Raw genomic sequence first — 22934 nt, 5'->3', positions numbered from 1 at the left:
AACATAGAAATAGGAAAACTAGAACACCCCCCTAGTCACACCCTGACCTACAATACCATAGAGAGCCCTTGGTTCTCTATGGTATTGTAGGTCAGGGTGTAACTAGGGGGGTGTTCTAGTTTTCCTATTTCTAAACAGTCAAAAAAATATATATTCTAAGACACAAAAATAGAAACAGAAATTCCTTATTTACATAAGTATTCAGACCCTTTGCTATGAGACTTGATATTGAGTTCAGGTGCATCCTGTTTCCATTGATCATCCTTGAGATGTTTCTACAACTTGATTGGAGTCCACCTGTGGTAAATGCAATTGATTGGACATGATTTGGAAAGGCAAACACCTGTCTATATAAGGTCACACAGTTGACAGGGCATGTCATAGCAAAAACAAAGCCATGATGTTGAAGGAATTGTCCGTAGAGCGCCGAGACAGGATTGTGTTGAGGCACAGATCTGGGGAAGGATACCAAAACATTTCTGCAGCATTGAAGGTCCCCGAGAACACATTGGCATCCATCATTCTTAAATGGAAGAAGTTTGGAACCACCAAGACTCTTCCTAGAGCTGGCTGCCAGGCCATTCTGAGCAATCGGGGGAGAAGGGCCTTGTTCAGGGAGGTGACCAAGAACCCAATGGTCACTATGACAGAGCTCCAGAGTTCCTCTGTGGAGATGGTAGAACCTTCCAGAACGACAACCATCTCTGCAGAACTCCACCAATCAGGCCTTCATGGTAGAGTGTCCAGACGGAAGCCACTCCTCAGTAAAAGGCACATTTGGAGTTTGCAAAAGGCACCTAAAGGACTCTCAGACCATGACAAACTGTCACGACTTCCGCCGGAGTCGGTCCCTCTCCTTGTTCAAGCAACGTTTGGCGGTCGACGTCACCGGCCTTCTAGCCATCACCGATCCACTTTTCATTTTCCATTTGTTTTGTCTTGGTTTTTTACACACCTGGTTTCAATTCCCCCATTACATGTTCATTATTTAACCCTCTGTTTCCCCCATGTTTGTGTGCGTGTTTGTTTTATTGTAAGGCTGTATCTGACGGCTGGTATATTGTTACCGGGTTTTGTTATTTACGCCCGTTTATTTCATGGTAAGGCTATACATTATATTATACGTATGACCAGAATGCAATTTTTTAATCTATACATATATGATTTCAACAGATTTTTTTGTTGAAATTAACAAATTATTTTCTTTTGTTGAATTTATATAACAACATTCCAACCTTGTTAAGCATTATCCAGTCTAATTGTGGCATGATTCCACCATTTTCATCCGTTTTGCATTAGTTTCATTTGGGGACTTTTATTTAGAAGGCGAACAGTCAATTGTACTATTCTTGCTCACGCTAATGTTGTTCAAGACACAAACACACACACTGTCCGGTCCGCCTCCCGCTGCTGCTGTGTCACGATCCAATGAGCAACGGGCTGAAGGCATGCTGCTAGAGCTACTGTCATGTACCCCTTCAGATACACATCAAGGTAGGTAGATACATGAAACCCCAAGACGTAGTAGTTAATTAACACTGTTTGTTTGTGGGTTTATCTTTCATCAGTTCCATGGTGATTGTCAACGTGTTTTACGGTGTCGCAACCCCAAAGAGAAAACAGAAGCAGTTGCCAGGGAAAAAGCTCCCTAGAAAAGAAGAAACGTATTTTGTTTGAACCCGAGTTATGTAAAGTATAGCCTATAAAATGACCATGATCTAGTTTTGTGTGTGATTGATTGCTTGAAAACGTTATATACTGTTTGTCCTCCTGTCTCTTCCATGCTGACTGTTACTTGTTAACCTACTGTCATGTGTCATGTACCAATAACACAATAGAAGTGCCCTCACAGGAACATAAATCTTTAATTGATCAAACCTCTGAAGTGAAGTTTGTAACTAACTCCATTCCCCCCAAAAAAGATTAGTGGAATGGTGTAGTTTCTTTGTTGGCCACTGGAGTGCGATAGAGTTTAACTTGTTAAATGACTGTTTATTTTTAAGCGCAGGTAACCACATAGCAGAATAACAACTCGGTTAGTAGTCTGCCAGAAGAAACTACACAGACAGCTAAAATGTCAAAATAAAATACCACCCGAAATCTTCTTCTCATGGATACCTTGAAACCTGTTCTTCCTGCAAACGTTCGCAACTTGATTATTATACCTTGCACTAATACTTATTCATGGTTGAAGATGTCTTCCCTTAAGAAAAGCAGTCAGAGTGCAGTATAACTGCAGTACACTGTAGTATAATTGTAGTCAGAGTGCAGTATAACTGCAGTACACTGTAGTATAATTGTAGTCAGAGTGCAGTATAACTGCAGTACACTGTAGTATAATTGTAGTCAGAGTGCAGTATAACTGCAGTACACTGTAGTATAACTGTAGCTAGAGTGCAGTATAACTGCAGTACACTGTAGTATAACTGTAGCCAGAGTGCAGTATAACTGCAGTACACTGTAGTATAACTGTAGCCAGAGTGCAGTATAACTGCAGTACACTGTAGTATAACTGTAGCTAGAGTGCAGTATAACTGCAGTACACTGTAGTATAACTGTAGCCAGAGTGCAGTACACTGTAGTATAACTGTAGCCAGAGTGCAGTATAACTGCAGTACACTGTAGTATAACTGTAGCTAGAGTGCAGTATAACTGCAGTCCACTGTAGTATAACTGTAGCCAGAGTGCAGTATAACTGCAGTACACTGTAGTATAATTGTAGTCAGAGTGCAGTATAACTGCAGTACACTGTAGTATAATTGTAGTCAGAGTGCAGTATAACTGCAGTACACTGTAGTATAATTGTAGTCAGAGTGCAGTATAACTGCAGTACACTGTAGTATAATTGTAGTCAGAGTGCAGTATAACTACAGTACACTGTAGTATAACTGTAGCCAGAGTGCAGTATAACTGCAGTACACTGTAGTATAACTGTAGCCAGAGTGCAGTATAACTGCAGTACACTGTAGTATAACTGTAGCCAGAGTGCAGTATAACTGCAGTACACTGTAGTATAACTGTAGCCAGAGTGCAGTATAACTGCAGTACACTGTAGTATAACTAGTTAGAATGTAGTATAACTGTAGTTAGAATGTAGGGTGCAAATACTGCGTCCTAAAAAAACGGTAATCTATCATCAGGGTGAAGAACACCGGACTAATCACGCTTCCCTGAGGAGTACCATTGATCAAATCACATTGACAATTCTGACCCCACCCTCATCTGTATGACTCGATCAAACAGGAAGTCCATGATCCAGTTAAAGAGTCGTCCCGAAAAATGCCCGACGCACTCCACTTGGATCAACAACCCTTCCCTCCACACGGTATCGTAAACTTTCTCAATGTCAAAATACACAAACACTCATCACATCTCTTTTAACTGTCACCAGGGCAGTCCTCCGTCTCCTGAACCCCCTCTATGTTACGCTCATCACATCTCTAACTTCCAAGAGATACATCATCCTCCATCAACTTACACATGTTGCACGTCAGCTCGATAGGCCTGTAACTGTCCGACCAGGTGGGATCTAATCAGAGTATATCAAAGCCAATGCCAACATTTTTTTAACTGACGCTTTATCCACATGTGTTCTGGCTCTGGTTCAACCCATCGGTTTCTGGACCAATCAGACGGCCCCTCGAATGTGTTAGCATTCAGTGAAGGGTTCGGGGAGGTTCTCAGATCCAGGCTCATTGTGTCTGTGTTTGGCCAGAGCAAGGAGTCTGGGTTGCCAAGCAACAGTAGAGTAGCCTAGGTAGCTGAATGACTGTTTCTGCTTTCGACAACGACACATTGTTGCCTTGCCAAACAACAACAACCTGGAAAACAGACTGGAGAACAGACTGGAGAACAGACTGGAGAACAGACTGGAGAACAGACTGGAAAACAGACCTGGAAAACAGACTGGAGAACAGACCTGGAAAACAGACTGGAGAACAGACTGGAGAACAGACCTGGAAAACAGACTGGAAAACAGACCTGGAAAACAGACTGGAAAACAGACCTGGAAAACAGACTGGAAAACAGACCTGGAAAACAGACTGGAGAACAGACCTGGAAAACAGACTGGAGAACAGACTGGAGAACAGACTGGAGAACAGACTGGAGAACAGACCTGGAAAACAGACTGGAAAACAGACCTGGAAAACAGACTGGAGAACAGACCTGGAAAACAGACTGGAGAACAGACCTGGAAAACAGACTGGAGAACAGACCTGGAAAACAGACTGGAGAACAGACCTGGAAAACAGACTGGAGAACAGACCTGGAAAACAGACTGGAGAACAGACCTGGAAAACAGACCTGGAAAACAGACTGGAGAACAGACTGGAGAACAGACTGGAGAACAGACCTGGAAAACAGACTGGAAAACAGACCTGGAAAACAGACTGGAAAACAGACCTGGAAAACAGACTGGAAAACAGACTGGAGAACAGACCTGGAAAACAGACTGGAGAACAGACTGGAGAACAGACCTGGAAAACAGACTGGAGAACAGACTGGAGAACAGACTGGAGAACAGACTGGAGAACAGACCTGGAAAACAGACTGGAGAACAGACTGGAGAACAGACTGGAGAACAGACCTGGAAAACAGACCTGGAAAACAGACTGGAGAACAGACCTGGAAAACAGACTGGAGAACAGACCTGGAAAACAGACTGGAGAACAGACTGGAGAACAGACTGGAGAACAGACTGGAGAACAGACCTGGAAAACAGACTGGAAAACAGACCTGGAAAACAGACCTGGAGAACAGACTGGAGAATAGACTGGAGAATAGACTGGAAAACAGACCTGGAAAACAGACCTGGAAAACAGACCTGGAAAACAGACCTGGAGAACAGACCTGGAGAACAGACCTGGAGAACAGACTGGCATCCAGACCTGGAAAACAGTGTGTGTGAGTGAGTGAGTGAGTGTTAAACATACATTCCATATGTTCACACGGGCATAAGGCCCGACCAACCATATTAATGCATGGTTGGATGTCTTTGTGCCACAAATAGACCATGAGGGAGGGGGGGAGGTTGATGTCACACAGTGATCACTTACACATTACTACATGCATGTTCTCATTTACAATGAATGATTTCCGGGTTGGAAAAGCCATGACGCTTGAACAGAGAGCTAGCCTATTAGACATCTCTTACCTGCCCCAGTGTGTTATAGAAGGATCAGAATCTATCTATCTATCCATAGAGTGGGTGTGTGTGATTAGGGCCCAGTTTCTATCTATAGTCACGAGATCAACACTCAGACTCTAACCTAATGCAGCAGGTGTAAATGAGAGAGAGAAAAAATAACTGTTTGGGGGAGGTTCTCTTCTGCACTGTTCAACCAATCCAGTCAATGTGGAGGAGGAGTTCAGATAGTGTCGCCATTTTTGAAGGGCGACTGCAACTTCCTGATTTGGCCTCGTTTTGAAGACTGCTCTTTAAGAAATGCCAGCGGCCATGACGGAAGCCAAAACGTAAGTTGTCTCGGGGTGTGGTTTGATGTGGGTGTGGCGGATGTTTCGCATATCATACCCTTGCAGGTACTGCTGTTTGTCCCTCCTGAGTCACCGTAGCAATAACATAACCACTTCCTCAAAATAGTCCAAATTAATCAAAGAGATATAAGAGCTTGCCGAGGAGGTCTTAGTTCCGCAATTTTACATCTAGCTAAGGTGTTTTGGTGCAGTATTTCTCAAGTTAAAACCATTAGCATGAAAACTAGTCAGTGCGTACGGTCTATGGAGTCAGCAAAGTCTGGCTGTGTGCTCTGCTGATTTCTGAGAACAATAACACAACTACAACTTCCTCATCGGCTGTCAAACTATCTTAAATAAAGAACAAGCTACAAGCTGTTTATCAGTGCAACAAACAAACAAAAAAATCACTTGCTAGCTAAATTCCAACTCTGTGTTTTTTTTTATTTTTTAAATGACGCTAGGAAGTCAGGCACATTGAGCAGCCGGGCTTCCATCAGTTTATCAAATCACCAGCGAGTAGAGACGTGTGCTTCGGTGCTGTTTTTTAATTTTTTTTATTTGATAACTTTCTCAATATCTATTACCAGAGAGTGTCTATCTGGCAACGTTTCATAGGGAATCGTGTTACAAAACAGGTCACGGGGGGACACGATGCTCACGAATGGGTTTTGGAATATTGACAAGTTGCAGTTGGGATACGAGTGAGCTTTGATTGTTTCAATTCTCATCCCCCCCCCCCCCCCAAAAAAAAGACTTGAGTGATTGAGACTATCAAACGCATCAGCAAGTGGCCACACCATAAAGGGCCTAGGGGTCAAGGGTTATTTCAACATAACATTGGTGACGTGTTGTCTTACAAGTCTGAGGCGCTGTGTAATGGGCAGGTCTGTCTCACTGTCTGGGGGTTCTGACTGCTATAAAGGGATAGAGCACCAGCTGATATACCACAACCAGCTGATAGAGAGCAACCAGCTGATAGAGGACAACCAGCTGATAGAGGACAACCAGCTGATAGAGGACAACCAGCTGATAGAGAGCAACCAGCTGATAGAGAGCAACCAGCTGATAGAGAGCAACCAACTGATAGAGAGCAACCAGCTCATAGAGGACAACCAGCTGATAGAGAGCAACCAGCTGATAGAGAGCAACCAGCTGATAGAGCACAACCAGCTGATAGAGAGCAACCAGCTGATAGAGAGCAACCAGCTGATAGAGCACAACCAGCTGATAGAGAGCAACCAACTGATAGAGAGCAACCAGCTGATAGAGAGCAACCAGCTGATAGAGCACAACCAGCTGATAGAGAGCAACCAGCTGATAGAGAGCAACCAGCTGATAGAGAGCAACCAACTGATAGAGAGCAACCAGCTGATAGAGAGCAACCAGCTGATAGAGAGCAACCAGCTGATAGAGGACAATCAGCTGATAGAGGACAACCAGCTGATAGAGAGCAACCAGCTGATAGAGCACAACCAGCTGATAGAGGACAACCAGCTGATAGAGAGCAACCAACTGATAGAGAGCAACCAACTGATAGAGAGCAACCAGCTGATAGAGAGCAACCAGCTGATAGAGCACAACCAGCTGATAGAGAGCAACCAGCTGATAGAGAGCAACCAGCTGATAGAGAGCAACCAGCTGATAGAGAGCAACCAGCTGATAGAGGACAACCAGCTGATAGAGGACAACCAGCTGATAGAGGACAACCAGCTGATAGAGCACAACCAGCTGATAGAGAGCAACCAGCTGATAGAGGACAACCAGCTGATAGAACACAACCAGCTGATAGAACACAACCAGCTGATAGAGCACAACCAGCTGATAGAGGACAACCAGCTGATAGAGAGCAACCAGCTGATAGAACACAACCAGCTGATAGAGAGCAACCAGCTGATAGAGAGCAACCAGCTGATAGAGAGCAACCAGCTGATAGAGGACAACCAGCTGATAGAGAGCAACCAGCTGATAGAGGACAACCAGCTGATAGAGGACAACCAGCTGATAGAGAGCAACCAGCTGATAGAGAGCAACCAGCTGATAGAGAGCAACCAGCTGATAGAGAGCAACCAGCTGATAGAGGACAACCAGCTGATAGAGGACAACCAGCTGATAGAGAGCAACCAGCTGATAGAGAGCAACCAGCTGATAGAGAGCAACCAGCTGATAGAGGACAACCAGCTGATAGAGGACAACCAGCTGATAGAGGACAACCAGCTGATAGAGCACAACCAGCTGATAGAGAGCAACCAGCTGATAGAGAGCAACCAGCTGATAGAGGACAACCAGCTGATAGAACACAACCAGCTGATAGAGGACAACCAGCTGATAGAGGACAACCAGCTGATAGAGGACAACCAGCTGATAGAGGACAACCAGCTGATAGAGCACAACCAGCTGATAGAGGACAACCAGCTGATAGAGGACAACCAGCTGATAGAGGACAACCAGCTGATAGAGGACAACCAGCTGATAGAGAGCAACCAGCTGATAGAGAGCAACCAACTGATAGAGGACAACCAGCTGATAGAGAGCAACCAGCTGATAGAGAGCAACCAGCTGATAGAGAGCAACCAGCTGATAGAGCACAACCAGCTGATAGAGAGCAACCAACTGATAGAGAGCAACCAGCTGATAGAGAGCAACCAGCTGATAGAGGACAACCAGCTGATAGAGAGCAACCAGCTGATAGAGAGCAACCAGCTGATAGAGCACAACCAGCTGATAGAGAGCAACCAGCTGATAGAGCACAACCAGCTGATAGAGAGCAACCAGCTGATAGAGAGCAACCAGCTGATAGAGAGCAACCAGCTGATAGAGAGCAACCAGCTGATAGAGCACAACCAGCTGATAGAGGACAACCAGCTGATAGAGAGCAACCAGCTGATAGAGAGCAACCAGCTGATAGAGCACAACCAGCTGATAGAGAGCAACCAGCTGATAGAGCACAACCAGCTGATAGAGAGCAACCAGCTGATAGAGGACAACCAGCTGATAGAGAGCAACCAGCTGATAGAGAGCAACCAGCTGATAGAGCACAACCAGCTGATAGAGCACAACCAGCTGATAGAGAGCAACCAGCTGATAGAGCACAACCAGCTGATAGAGAGCAACCAGCTGATAGAGCACAACCAGCTGATAGAGAGCAACCAGCTGATAGAGCACAACCAGCTGATAAAGAGCAACCAGCTGATAGAGGACAACCAGCTGATAGAGAGCAACCAGCTGATATACCACAACCAGCTGATAGAGAGCAACCAGCTGATAGAGGACAACCAGCTGATAGAGGACAACCAGCTGATAGAGGACAACCAGCTGATAGAGCACAACCAGCTGATAGAGGACAACCAGCTGATAGAGGACAACCAGCTGATAGAGAGCAACCAGCTGGTAGAGAGCAACCAGCTGATAGAGGACAACCAGCTGATAGAGGACAACCAGCTGATAGAGGACAACCAGCTGATAGAGCACAACCAGCTGATAGAGAGCAACCAGCTGATAGAACACAACCAGCTGATAGAGAGCAACCAGCTGATAGAGAGCAACCAGCTGATAGAGCACAACCAGCTGGTAGAGAGCAACCAGCTGATAGAGAGCAACCAGCTGATAGACCACAACCAGCTGATAGAGAGCAACCAGCTGATAGACCACAACCAGCTGATAGAGAGCAACCAGCTGATAGAGAGCAACCAGCTGATAGAGAGCAACCAGCTGATAGAGGACAACCAGCTGATAGAGCACAACCAGCTGATAGAGGACAACCAGCTGATAGAGGACAACCAGCTGATATAACACAACCAGCTGATAGAGAGCAACCAGCTGATAGAGGACAACCAGCTGATAGAGAGCAACCAGCTGATAGAGGACAACCAGCTGATAGAGAGCAACCAGCTGATAGAGAGCAACCAACTGATATAACACAACCAGCTGATATAACACAACCAGCTGATAGAGAGCAACCAGCTGATAGAGGACAACCAGCTGATAGAGGACAACCAGCTGATAGAGGACAACCAGCTGATAGAGAGCAACCAGCTGATAGAGGACAACCAGCTGGTAGAGAGCAACCAGCTGATAGAGAGCAACCAGCTGATAGAGAGCAACCAACTGATAGAGAGCAACCAGCTGATAGAGAGCAACCAGCTGATAGAGGACAACCAGCTGATAGAGGACAACCAGCTGATAGAGAGCAACCAGCTGATAGAGAGCAACCAACTGATAGAGAGCAACCAGCTGATAGAGGACAACCAGCTGATAGAGGACAACCAGCTGATAGAGAGCAACCAGCTGATAGAGAGCAACCAGCTGATAGAGAGCAACCAACTGATAGAGAGCAACCAGCTGATAGAGAGCAACCAGCTGATAGAGGACAACCAGCTGATAGAGGACAACCAGCTGATAGAGAGCAACCAGCTGATAGAGAGCAACCAGCTGATAGAGAGCAACCAGCTGATAGAGGACAACCAGCTGATAGAGAGCAACCAACTGATAGAGGACAACCAGCTGATAGAGGACAACCAGCTGATAGACCACAACCAGCTGATAGAGGACAACCAGCTGATAGAGAGCAACCAGCTGGTAGAGAGCAACCAGCTGATAGAGCACAACCAGCTGATAGAGAGCAACCAGCTGATAGAGAGCAACCAGCTGATAGAGAGCAACCAACTGATAGAGGACAACCAGCTGATAGAGGACAACCAGCTGATAGACCACAACCAGCTGATAGAACACAACCAACTGATAGAGGACAACCAACTGATAGAGGACAACCAGCTGATAGAGAGCAACCAGCTGGTAGAGAGCAACCAGCTGGTAGAGAGCAACCAGCTGATAGAGGACAACCAGCTGATAGACCACAACCAGCTGATAGAACACAACCAACTGATAGAGGACAACCAACTGATAGAGGACAACCAGCTGATAGAGGACAACCAGCTGATAGAGGACAACCAGCTGATAGAGGACAACCAGCTGATAGAACACAACCAGCTGATAGAGAGCAACCAGCTGATAGAGAGCAACCAGCTGATAGAACACAACCAACTGATAGAGAGCAACCAGCTGATAGAGGACAACCAGCTGATAGAGGACAACCAGCTGATAGAGAGCAACCAGCTGATAGAGCACAACCAGCTGATAGAGAGCAACCAGCTGATAGAGAGCAACCAGCTGATAGAGAGCAACCAACTGATAGAGGACAACCAGCTGATAGACCACAACCAGCTGATAGAACACAACCAACTGATAGAGGACAACCAACTGATAGAGGACAACCAGCTGATAGAGAGCAACCAGCTGGTAGAGAGCAACCAGCTGATAGAGCACAACCAGCTGATAGAGAGCAACCAGCTGATAGAGAGCAACCAGCTGATAGAGAGCAACCAACTGATAGAGAGCAACCAGCTGATAGAGAGCAACCAGCTGATAGAGGACAACCAGCTGATAGAGGACAACCAGCTGATAGAGAGCAACCAGCTGATAGAGAGCAACCAGCTGATAGAGGACAACCAGCTGATAGAGAGCAACCAGCTGATAGAGGACAACCAGCTGATAGAGAGCAACCAGCTGGTAGAGAGCAACCAGCTGATAGAGCACAACCAGCTGATAGAGAGCAACCAGCTGATAGAGCACAACCAGCTGATAGAGGACAACCAGCTGATAGAACACAACCAGCTGATAGAGAGCAACCAACTGATAGAGAGCAACCAGCTGATAGAGGACAACCAGCTGATAGAGGACAACCAGCTGATAGAGAGCAACCAGCTGATAGACCACAACCAGCTGATAGAGAGCAACCAGCTGATAGAGGACAACCAGCTGATAGAGAGCAACCAGCTGATAGAGCACAACCAGCTGATAGAGAGCAACCAGCTGATAGAGAGCAACCAGCTGATAGAGAGCAACCAACTGATAGAGGACAACCAGCTGATAGAGGACAACCAGCTGATAGACCACAACCAGCTGATAGAACACAACCAACTGATAGAGGACAACCAGCTGATAGAGCACAACCAGCTGATAGAGAGCAACCAGCTGATAGAGCACAACCAGCTGATAGAGGACAACCAGCTGATAGAGAGCAACCAGCTGGTAGAGAGCAACCAGCTGATAGAGAGCAACCAGCTGGTAGAGAGCAACCAGCTGATAGAGAGCAACCAGCTGATAGAGAGCAACCAGCTGATAGAGAGCAACCAGCTGATAGAGAGCAACCAGCTGATAGAGAGCAACCAGCTGATAGAGAGCAACCAGCTGATAGAGGACAACCAGCTGATAGAGAGCAACCAGCTGATAGAGAGCAACCAGCTGATAGAGAGCAACCAGCTGATAGAGGACAACCAGCTGATAGAGAGCAACCAGCTGATAGAGGACAACCAGCTGATAGAGAGCAACCAGCTGATAGAGAGCAACCAGCTGATAGAGCACAACCAGCTGATAGAGGACAACCAGCTGATAGAGAGCAACCAGCTGATAGAGAGCAACCAGCTGATAGAGAGCAACCAGCTGATAGAGGACAACCAGCTGATAGAGGACAACCAGCTGATAGAGGACAACCAGCTGATAGAGAGCAACCAGCTGATAGAGAGCAACCAGCTGATAGAGGACAACCAGCTGATAGAGAGCAACCAGCTGATAGAGAGCAACCAGCTGATAGAGAGCAACCAGCTGATAGAGAGCAACCAGCTGATAGACCACAACCAGCTGATAGACCACAACCAGCTGATAGAGGACAACCAGCTGATAGAGAGCAACCAGCTGATAGACCACAACCAGCTGATAGACCACAACCAGCTGATAGAGAGCAACCAACTGATAGAGCACAACCAGCTGATAGAGGACAACCAGCTGATAGAGAGCAACCAGCTGATAGAGAGCAACCAACTGATAGAGAGCAACCAGCTGATAGAACACAACCAGCTGATAGAGAGCAACCAGCTGATAGAACACAACCAGCTGATAGAGAGCAACCAGCTGATAGAGAGCAACCAACTGATAGAGAGCAACCAGCTGATAGAGAGCAACCAGCTGATAGAGGACAACCAGCTGATAGAGGACAACCAGCTGATAGAGAGCAACCAGCTGATAGAGAGCAACCAGCTGATAGACCACAACCAGCTGATAGAGAGCAACCAACTGATAGAGAGCAACCAGCTGATAGAGAGCAACCAGCTGATAGAGAGCAACCAGCTGATAGAGAGCAACCAGCTGATAGAGGACAACCAGCTGATAGAGCACAACCAACTGGTAGAGCACAACCATATCCATCCCACTGAGAAGTAGCAGTACCTAAGCAGGCAGCAGGCTGCAATGACATGAAAGGACTTTGGTTATTTGTAACAGCAAGTGTAATCTGTCCACTAAGGGTGTCCAACGTTTTGATGAACCAGAGATTAAAAATATCCATCTATCTTTATCTGCATGGAGACTCAGATGAGCTTTGAATAGAACCATTTAGTTATTCCTTCTTGAGCATTAAGTCACGACGACGGTTGTTAACAGTGCTGACAACGTTATTTAACACAAGCCTAATAAAACACATTAGAAAGCACATCAGCACCATCTGATAGGCCTAACTGCTTGTTTATCTAAGAGTATAGAGACGTCAGAGAGAGAGAGACGCTGTGTGTTTCATAAATTCAAGGGAATCTCCTCAGCTCCTGCCGAGGCACCAGCGGGTAGCAGGTGTACATATCTCCAGCGAAACGTCCCACTGTGCGCTCATGTATGTGTGTAAACACTGGTATTATTGTAGCCGAGGCCTTACTTGAGTGAGCCTATTCTTCCCACCATCAATTGAAACTCCGTCAGTGAGCAGCCTTGGCATCTCGCCGGAGAGAGAGGGAGAGAGAGGGAGAGAGAGAGAGGGAGAGAGAGAGAGAGGGAGGGAGGGAGAGAGAGAGAGGGGGAGAGAGAGAGAGAGGGAGGGAGAGAGAGAGAGAGGGGGGAGAGAGAGAAAGGGAGAGAGAGAGAGAGAGAGAGAAAGAGGGAGGTAAACAATCCCCTCCCCCATCGCGTGCGGCGCGGGGCCTTTAAACATTCCCATGGGCTAGCAGTGGGGGATACATTTCTCCAGCCACATCCCTGTTTTAATTGTCTCTTCTAGTTCTCAGAATATAAGCCTATAGAATATAATATAACTTTATTTGTCCATGCGAGGGTGGACATTGTCTTGTTATCGCGCTCTATTGAATGCAACCCGAAGCCACACAAATTATACCGAACAAAAATGTAAACATAACATGCAACAATCTCAAATATTTTTTATGATTTACAGTTCATATACAATAAATCAGTCAATTTAAATAAATTCACTACGCCCTAATCTATGGATTTCACATGATTGGGCAGGGGTGCAGCCATGGGCTCATGCAGCCATGGGCGAGCCAGGCCCAGCCAATTAGAATGAGTTTTTCCCCACAAAATGGCTTTATGACAGACAGAAATACTCCTCAGCACCCCTCTTCCCCCTACTCAGATCCCGCAGGTGAAGAAGCTGGATGTGGAGGTCCTGGGCTGCCATGGTTACACGTGATCTGCGTTTGTGAGGGCCCGTTGGACGTACTGTCAAATTCTTTCAAACGATGTTGGAGGCAGCTTGTGTTAGCTTATGTTAGAGAAATGAGCATGATATTCTCTGGCAACAGCCCTGGTTGACATTCCTGCAGGCAGCATGCCAATTGCACACTCCCTAAAAAGTTGAGACCTCTGTAGCATTGTGTTGTGTGACAAAACTGCACATTTTAAAGTGGCCTTTTATTGTCCCCAACACAAGGTGCACCTGTGTAATGATCATGCTGTTTAATCAGCTTCTTGATATGCCACACCTGTTAGGTGGATGGATTATCTTGGCAAAGGAGAAATGCTCACTAATAGGGATGTAAACACATTTGTGTGCAAAATTTGAGAGAAATATGTTTATTGCGCTTATGGAAAATTTCTGTGATTTTTTTAATTTAATTTCAGCTCGTGTTAACATAGGACCAACACTTTACATGTTGCACTTCTATTTTTCTAAAGTTGAATAATTGATCATCACAATTAGACAATAACATTTCCTCTCTGAAACACACACAAAAAAAATTCAGCCTGATCTCTCATAGCCTATATAAATGTGAGTGGTTACTATGGGTTAAATGACAAAGGGAGGTCCAGTCTGACTTGAAGATTTAGAGACAAAAGCATGATGCTGTGTGATGCCTACAGGTTATGACATGTTGTAACTGAGATATTAGCGTTTCTCTTCCATGCCTCACTGTAGCCTAGTTGTGTACTCAGTGTAGGCTACTCCACATATTCGGAGCCATACAGGTGCAAATCCCAGTGCTTTGTTTTCAGACACCGCCCATGAAAGGGTTAAAAAGAAGCAACGTGAGAAGCCTTACTACAAACTCATTCATCCTTTTCTTCGCCACGCCTTTAAAACGTAAACAAATGGGGGATTGACCAATTACAGGCCTAGAATTCCCACGTAGCGATCTGCCGATGATCAGATGACTAAAGGAGAAACTATTTAAATCTGTAATGAGAAACTTGACGCAAGTTCATACATTCACTCTGCTGCTACCGGTTTTTTAGGCACATACGAGACACTGCCGCCGGCTTTCATTGACACTTGGTTCATTGGACAGGCTCACTGAAAACACCAACTGTGAACCTTCTAGTTATTATCTAAACAACTAACGAGTTTTACATTTTTTTTGAGAAGAAATGAAAAATAGCACTCTTTTGTTGTGGATTTTCTTACTTTGTGCAGTTGCATTCTTTGTGTCGGGAGCGGAAGAGAACACCGTTTTCAAAGGTAAAATGATATTAAATCTAATCACAAACTATTTCATTGACTCTTTTTAAAAGCATATTCGGATAGCCTGCCCTAAATTAAAATATTAGGCTAGACTACCCACTGGAGTTTGAGTCATAAGGGAGAGACACCACAAAGAAAGAGTCAATGACTCTAAGGCAGTTTTCGTGTGAGTTGAAAAAGTGACTTTTAGGAAGGGTTAACAGTGTGGCGCAAAACCCGGACAAGACGCCACGTCTCCTGTTCCATATTGAAATGAGTTTTCAGCTAAATCCGTGTTTTACTGAGAACCCAGTCAGTGCCCCGCGAGTCTATTTAAAAGTTTTTACACGAAAGCAATTTTATGTAATTCCACTATCCTGCTCTGTTCCTGAGAGGAATTTATGCTCATGTGCCAGTCGTAACAAAAAGTTATCTAAATATTTTCCATGCGATTTCTAAATTACTATCCTGACTACAGTAGGACCAACTTGCCTCGGTTTTTTTTTTTAAACTCTGCAGATATCCTGAGTGTTCGTGTGAAAAGCGTGTCAGTACAAGCACGACCAGTGTGAAACAGTGTGGGGAGCTCTGGAGTGCCCGAGATGTGGCCGTGCGCCATTGGCAGAAAGGCCACTGTAGCAATTATTGTGCGCCGAGTTTAGCACGTGTAGTCTACAGTAAGATACTTACAACAATGCAGAGTTGAAAAATGGTAATAAAATAACAAGGACTCTATATACAAGGAGCAGGCCTACTCGTATCTAGTTAATGTGCAGAGGTATGAGGTAGAGTTAATATGCACATGTAGGTTAAAGTGACTAGGCAATCAGGATGGATAATGGGGGTATAAGCCATTTGATATCACCGTAGCTGCTGTATGGCCTACATGACGTAACTCTATAGGCTGCACTGTCTGTTCTACGTTTAACAGGTGATTTCAGGGCGTTGTCATATAAATAATTGCCAAAGATTGCTTTTCAGCAACAGCTTCCTCTCTCTTTACTGCTTCTCCTCCCATCTGTACTACACTGCTTCTCCTCCCATCTGTACTACACTGCTTCTCCTCCCATCTGTACTACACTGCTTCTCCTCCCATCTGTACTACACTGCTTCTCCTCCCATCTGTACTACACTGCTTCTCCTCCCATCTGTACTACACTGCTTCTCCTCCCATCTGTACTACACTGCTTCTCCTCCCATCTGTACTACACTGCTTCTCCTCCCATCTGTACTACACTGCTTCTCCTCCCATCTGTACTACACTGCTTCTCCTCCCATCTGTACTACACTGCTTCTCCTCCCATCTGTACTACACTGCTTCTCCTCCCATCTGTACTACACTGCTTCTCCTCCCATCTGTACTACACTGCTTCTCCTCCCATCTGTACTACACTGCTTCTCCTCCCATCTGTACTACACTGCTTCTCCTCCCATCTGTACTACACTGCTTCTCCTCCCATCTGTACTACACTGAGTTGATCTGTGAAAAGGGAGGGGGGGGGGTGGAACCGTGGAATGGACAAGCAAAGCTCCGGATAGATATTCACGATATTCCTGTCTGGTGCACTGAATGGAAGATGAAGAATCCAGGACAACACTGAGGTGCACCTAGAGATGATGCTAATACTGATGTCCCTCTCCTCTGTTTCCTCTCCCTCTCTGTCTCCCTCTCTGTCTCCCTCTTCCTTCACTCTTTCTCAGATGAGGAGTTTAAAGTGCCACATAGTGAGAATGAGACGGTACATGACCGGATCACGTACAACATGAGGAAGAGTCTGGATCTAGATGTGGACGGCTGCATCCTGCTGCCCGGTGAGAAGAGGAGTCTGCTGGAATGTGGATTCAACGTCACTGCCAAGACCATCTTTATTATCCACGGCTGGACGGTAAACACAGACTCCCTTATAGACTACCCTCACACAGTTTGCTTCAATGAGTCTTTGTGTTTTTAGAAGTGTGTGTGTGTGTGTGACAGTTTGAGGATCGCTGACTCTTTGAGAACCCCCCCCCCCCCCCCCCCCCTCTCTCCAGATGAGCGGGATGTTTGAGAGCTGGATGCGAAAGCTGGTGGCGGCCGTGATGCAGCGAGAGCCAGAGGCCAACGTAGTCATCGTTGAATGGCTGCCCATGGCCCACCAGCTCTACCCTGACGCTGTCAACCACACCCACCAAGTCGGCCTCAGCGTCGCCACCACCATCAACTGGCTCCAGGTGTGTAATTGATTTGAATTTGATAGTTCTGTGGTGTCTTCTATTGGTGAATAGGGCTGGTTTGTATACATTGATCTCTAGGCTGCCAGAGGACAGGACTGTCTCCAGTAGCTTAGCGAGGGGCGATGGATCCAGGACACATGGAGTCCAGTGTGTTTAGAGCACAGCTGAGTAGCCTAACACCCTTCCAGTCCCACCAACTGGCTACTGCAGTAGTAGTAATAGTAGTAGTAATGTGTTGCGCAGGATTGGCTTGCAGGGAAGTTTCCCTTAGCAACAGAACAGCCGGGAAGCCGCTGGCAACCTTTGCAGGTGTGGGTGGGAACTCTGGGATTCTAGAATTCTAACGGGAGTTCTGGGTATGCTGTCATTTCTATCTGGTTGGTCGGGACTCGGCAGATACTCTTGAGGAAGAGTTGTCCTGTATCTAGTTTTGTGATGGGGAATCGCTCTCATCACGAGCCAATGGCTGCATTCCCAGTCCTCTCCCCTCATTCGTGACTTGACTTCCACTAAAAGCAGAGACTGGGTTTAGTTAAAATCCACTGTACCGCTTTCCATTTTTACCCATCTAGTCTGTTCAGATGGATGATTGAGGGAAAGGAGGCTATTTAACAGTATTGGGACGCGTCCAACGTCTCATTCAGGCCCCTGAACCAGGTCAGGACACGGCTGACACGCAAGCCCAGGGTTCAGGCTGTGGATAGGGGAGTAGATTGAGGCAGAAGGTAGAGGTGCTGTTGCATGGAAGGAAGAGCGGGAATGTATTCTGCCCTCATTATCTCCACTGGGATTGGCTGGTGCCCAGGGAATGACTGACTGCTATTGGCCGAGGGCCAGGTCTTGTTCAGTGTGTGTGTGTGTGTGTGTGTGTGGGGGGGGGTGTAGCAGCAGCAGCAGCTGATGTGTGGGTTGTCTTGTATCCAATAGGAGGAACAGCAGATGCCCTTGCAGAATGTGCACCTGATTGGCTACAGCTTGGGGGCCCATGTGGCGGGCTATGCTGGCACGTTTGTGCGAGGGAGCGTCGGCCGAATCACAGGTAAGTGGCTCGAAGATGGTATGACATCACTCACTGTCGCTCCTTACAACTCTGAACAGGCAACTGTATGACCCTTTGGAATGGTGCCAAGCTCCTGTAAATCAAACTCCATAACTTGTCCAATAGGAAACAAGTACCCATTAGTGTAAAGCTCCATATAGTCAAATATCTACCTAGCATCAACGTGTCTTTATGGAGCAACGGATGTCTAGTTTCTTAGACACAACCCCTCTCTTGTCCACCAAATGAGACATTCCTGTTTCTTCCATCTCTCCTATAGGTCTAGATCCGGCAGGGCCCATGTTTGAGGGGGTGGGGGATGAGAAGCGCCTCTCTTCGGACGATGCTGACTTTGTGGATGTCCTGCATACGTACACGCGCGAGGCGCTGGGAGTGAGCATAGGCATTCAGCAGCCCATCGGAGACATCGACATCTACCCCAACGGAGGAGACGTGCAGCCGGGCTGTGACCTGACAAGCGTGCTGACCAGCGCCGCCGGAGGAAGTGAGTGCCTACACTGGGTAGTTAATGAGACACAGAAGGAAGTTTCGGAGACCAACATTTCTGAATCTTTCCCAAATTCAGTTTAAACATTTTCTTAATCTCGCTTGGCGGATTCTCTTGTAATACAGGCCCTCCTGGTTTGAGGAATCCTCAAAACAAGATTTCTCATACTCAGGGAATTCTGCAAGCCTAACTTGGACACAGTACTGTACTGGTTTTGCTGTTGTGCGTTAATCTGACCCGTCCTTCCCTCTTCAGACTTCATGGACGTGATGAAGTGTGAGCACGAGCGAGCCGTACACCTGTTTGTGGACTCTCTGATTAGCAAGGAACACTCGAGCTTCGCCTACCAGTGCACAGACCCTGAACGCTTCAAGAAGGGCATCTGCCTGAGCTGTCGTAAGAACCGCTGCAACCAGATGGGTTACAACGCCAAGAAGACGAGGAAGAGGCGCAATAGCAAGATGTACCTGAAGACCCGTGCCGACACACCCTTCGGAGGTGAGCTGTGTTTTGTAGCCCTATGGGTGGTTTAGTGGTTCCAACAGTAACTGAAACTGTGTAACCAGGATCTAGTTTTTTTCTTTCTTTTCTCTTACTTACTAGCGGGCTCTGGGTTAAATCCTCCTGCCGCGGGCTCTGGGTTAAATCCTCCTGCCGCGGGCTCTGGGTTAAATCCTCCTGCCGCGGGCTCTGGGTTAAATCCTCCTGCCGCGGGCTCTGGGTTAAATCCTCCTGCCGCGGGCTCTGGGTTAAATCCTCCTGCCGCGGGCTCTGGGTTAAATCCTCCTGCCGCGGGCTCTGGGTTAAATCCTCCTGCCGCGGGCTCTGGGTTAAATCCTCCTGCCCCGGGCTCTGGGTTAAATCTTCCTGCCCCGGGTTAAATCCTCCTGCCGCGGGCTCTGGGTTAAATCCTCCTGCCGCGGGCTCTGGGTTAAATCCTCCTGCCCCGGGCTCTGGGTTAAATCCTCCTCCCGTGGGCTCTGGGTTAAATCCTTCTGCAGTTATAAATCTATATCTGTTGCTGTAATGCCTTTTCCTTATCACTTGGCTACTGGTACTGATATCTCAACTTGTTTTTGACACACCTTGCAGTCATAAAGCTACTGTAATCTCCTGTATAAGCTTAAAGCCTTGCCCCTAGTGTTGATAAAAGTGATTTTTAAACCTCTTGGGCTCTGTTTGTCCCTCCTAGGGATCCATTACCAGATGAAGATGCATGTGTTCAACAGAAAGCAGGCTGATAACGCTGACCCGACCTTCTACGTGAAACTGTATGGCGCTCACAACGACAGCCAAGACCTGCATGTAGACATGTGAGTACATGGTATTACTAGACTGTATACTAGATGTAACCCAAGATGAACAAAACTTGAGTAGTACTATTGCACCGACATTGTAACTTGGTCTCAAAGCTGCGTGTTGGGGGAAACCTCTGTACTGAATGGGTGAAGTTAGGATTGTGGTGCTGCTCATTTGAATGTGTGGGTTTTGATCTCGCCCTTAACTTCTCACTTAATAGCAAATAAGTGAAGACTATTTACTGCTTGTAGATGACCTGTGATTGACCCTTTTGTGTCGTCCCCCCCCCCCCCCCCCCCTCCAGTCCAAACAAAGTGGGTTTGAACCTGACCAACACATTCCTGGTCTTCACCGAGGACGACATCGGGGACCTGCTGAAGATCCGTCTGAGCTGGGAGGGAGCGTCTGAGTCCTTCGGGTCCTTCTGGAAAAACATTAAAAAGAGCTTCTGGGACTGGAAGAGCAGCAGCAACAACAAGCCCACCACCCAGGTGTTGGAGGTCCGTAGGATCCGTGTCAAGTGTGGAGAAACTCAGAAGAAGTAAGTTTGGGGGGTTGGGAGAACGGCAGCAAGCAGCCATCTTGGTTTTATAAATGGCTGTTGTAATTCCACTGGTTGGGTTGGGAGAACAGCAGCAAGCAGCCATCTTGGTTTTAAAAATGGCTGTTGTAATTCCACTGGTTGGGTTGGGAGAACAGCAGCAAGCAGCCATCTTGGTTTTATAAATGGCTGTTGTAATTCCACTGGTTGGGTTGGTGGTTCACCACGTGAAGTCGCCCATCTGTGATTTGATGATACGCTCATAAACTGGGATGTTGTTATTAGTCAGTTCTACATTGTTATTTTCACTTTATGAACTGGGACTCTGCTTTGGCATATTTAGTCAAGTGTTTTGCTCTTTTGCCTTTTTTTGTGTTCTCTTACACTTCTCGTATTGACCACTTTCCTTGTTTGTACTTGTGTAGGTTCACGTTCTGTGCCCAGGACACCTCATTGACTGAGATCACTCCAGGACAGGGGATCACGTACGTCAAGTGTCGCGATAGCTGGGAGGTAAAACCCAGTAAAAAAAGGTAAACGGCCCAGCCCATTCAAATAGTGTCTTGTTGAATTCCTTAACAGTGTCTTATTTGACACTGTATAAATCTTTTATTACTGTAAACCATTAGACAAGGTCCTGAGATTGTCTGTCTGATGTATTGTCAATCATGTATATTGACTGTTCCCCCTCGTTTTGATTTTGACAGATTACACCTATAAGGATTCAGGACTTCAACGATCAATACACTGTCACCATGGGGACCCGAAGGCGGAAGGAAGAACCGCCTTCGTCTGAGCGTCTGGCCGGTTTCCGTCGGTTACCGATGCTCGCATGACTCTGGTCTCTGTCAAATGGGATGATGGGAGGCACGTGCTGTGGGAAGGGGTGGCCGGTCCTTAGTGTACTGTCTGTCAGGACTGTCTGACGTTTCTTAGTGTTTATTTGTGCGGACTGGCAGTCAACTCGGATTAGGAAAATGGTGTTAAATGTGTTATCGGACATTCCCCACCCCCCAACAAACCTAGTCTCTTTACTGTAGATTTTTTATTAATTTATGAAGAATGGAAGCACTGCAAGACCTAGCTTTATTTATCAACCCCCCCCAAGTACATCCTGTACTGACGCACATTACATTTGAATCGTTTAATATTTGTGAGCTGCAGTATTTGTCTGTTTGCAGTTGAGTGTATGTTATTTTGGTATGTGTTTGCGTGTGTGCACATCATTTGTGTAGTATGACCAAGTGTGAGCGTGCCTTTTTGGGTAGAGCGAGCTGAGTGCGATTTAACATGAATACACTGTGTAACTGAAGGATGTGACTGGCTACATGGACATGATCTTTCATTGTATTGTGACTTCTGTGTACCATAGTAGTTTGTGTATATAATGTAACTAACTTTTTTTTTTTTTTTTCAAAATAAATTAAATTCACTTATTTTTAATTCTGTTTTGACCTTTTCTCTTCGGCTGGATGGCCGTAACAAGGTGTGGTCTGAAAGTTTGGCTCTTAAGTATAAAATAGGTGAGTCAAAGTATAGAATACTTGAAATTACAAGGTTTACTAACAGGGTAGTGCACTACTAAAATATGGCACCCATTTGAGTTGCTCTAACTTAAGCCCCAAAATCTGATAATTTCTCAGAGTCCATAGTGCAGTGACTATAAGTTAAGTCCATGTTAAGGCTATTTACAGTGCATTTGGAAAGTATTCAGACCCCTTGACTTTCTCCACATGTAAATCCTCAATCTACACACTACCCCATAATGACAAAGCTTAAACAGGTTTTTAGACATTTTTGCAGATTTAAAATTACTACAATGTAGAATAATAGTGAAGACAAACTATGAAATAACACACATTGAATCATGTAACCAAAAATGTGTTAAATCAAAATATATATTTGAGATTTTTCAAAGTAGCCACCCTTTGCCTTGACAGCTTTGCAAACTCTTGGCATTCTCTCAACCAGCTTCATGAGGTATTCACATGGAATGCATTTCAATTAACTGGTGCCTTGTTAATTTGAGGAATTTCTTTAATGCATTTGAGCCAATAAGTTGTGTTACAAGGTAGGGGTG

General features: G+C 46.0%; 1 protein-coding gene across 2 annotated transcripts; it reads left to right on the top strand.

The window, feature by feature from the left end:
• The first annotated feature begins 1433 nt into the window (after nt 1–1433).
• On the top strand, nt 1434–22297 carry LOC120061024 (endothelial lipase-like). Of its 2 annotated transcripts, none has more exons than XM_039010938.1 (10): nt 1434–1494; nt 16955–17139; nt 17285–17464; nt 18395–18506; nt 18787–19011; nt 19270–19512; nt 20207–20327; nt 20618–20854; nt 21280–21387; nt 21562–22297. In XM_039010938.1, the coding sequence occupies exons 1-10, from the start codon at nt 1449–1451 to the stop codon at nt 21572–21574; spliced, it is 1470 nt and encodes a 489-aa protein (XP_038866866.1). In that variant the 5' UTR covers nt 1434–1448; the 3' UTR covers nt 21575–22297. The 2 variants fall into 2 exon arrangements, with proteins under 2 accessions (XP_038866866.1, XP_038867558.1); XM_039011630.1 differs by lacking the exon at nt 1434–1494 and adding an exon at nt 15002–15271.
• Nucleotides 22298–22934: the final 637 nt, after the last annotated feature.

This window comes from Salvelinus namaycush, chromosome 1 (assembly GCF_016432855.1).
Source record: "Salvelinus namaycush isolate Seneca chromosome 1, SaNama_1.0, whole genome shotgun sequence".
Classification (NCBI taxonomy): Eukaryota; Metazoa; Chordata; class Actinopteri; order Salmoniformes; family Salmonidae; genus Salvelinus; species Salvelinus namaycush.
Note: the sequence above shows the minus strand (reverse complement) of the source record. Positions and strands in the feature narration are given on the sequence as shown.

Coding starts and splice junctions, on each gene's coding strand:
- LOC120061024 (XM_039011630.1), top strand. CDS start 15,181: ATGAAAAATAGCACTCTTTTGTTGTGGATTTTCTTACTTTGTGCAGTT. Junction 18,507..18,786: donor GAGCGTCGGCCGAATCACAG/GTAAGTGGCTCG, acceptor TCTCTCCTATAG/GTCTAGATCCGGCAGGGCCC. Junction 20,328..20,617: donor CAAGACCTGCATGTAGACAT/GTGAGTACATGG, acceptor CCCCCCCTCCAG/TCCAAACAAAGTGGGTTTGA.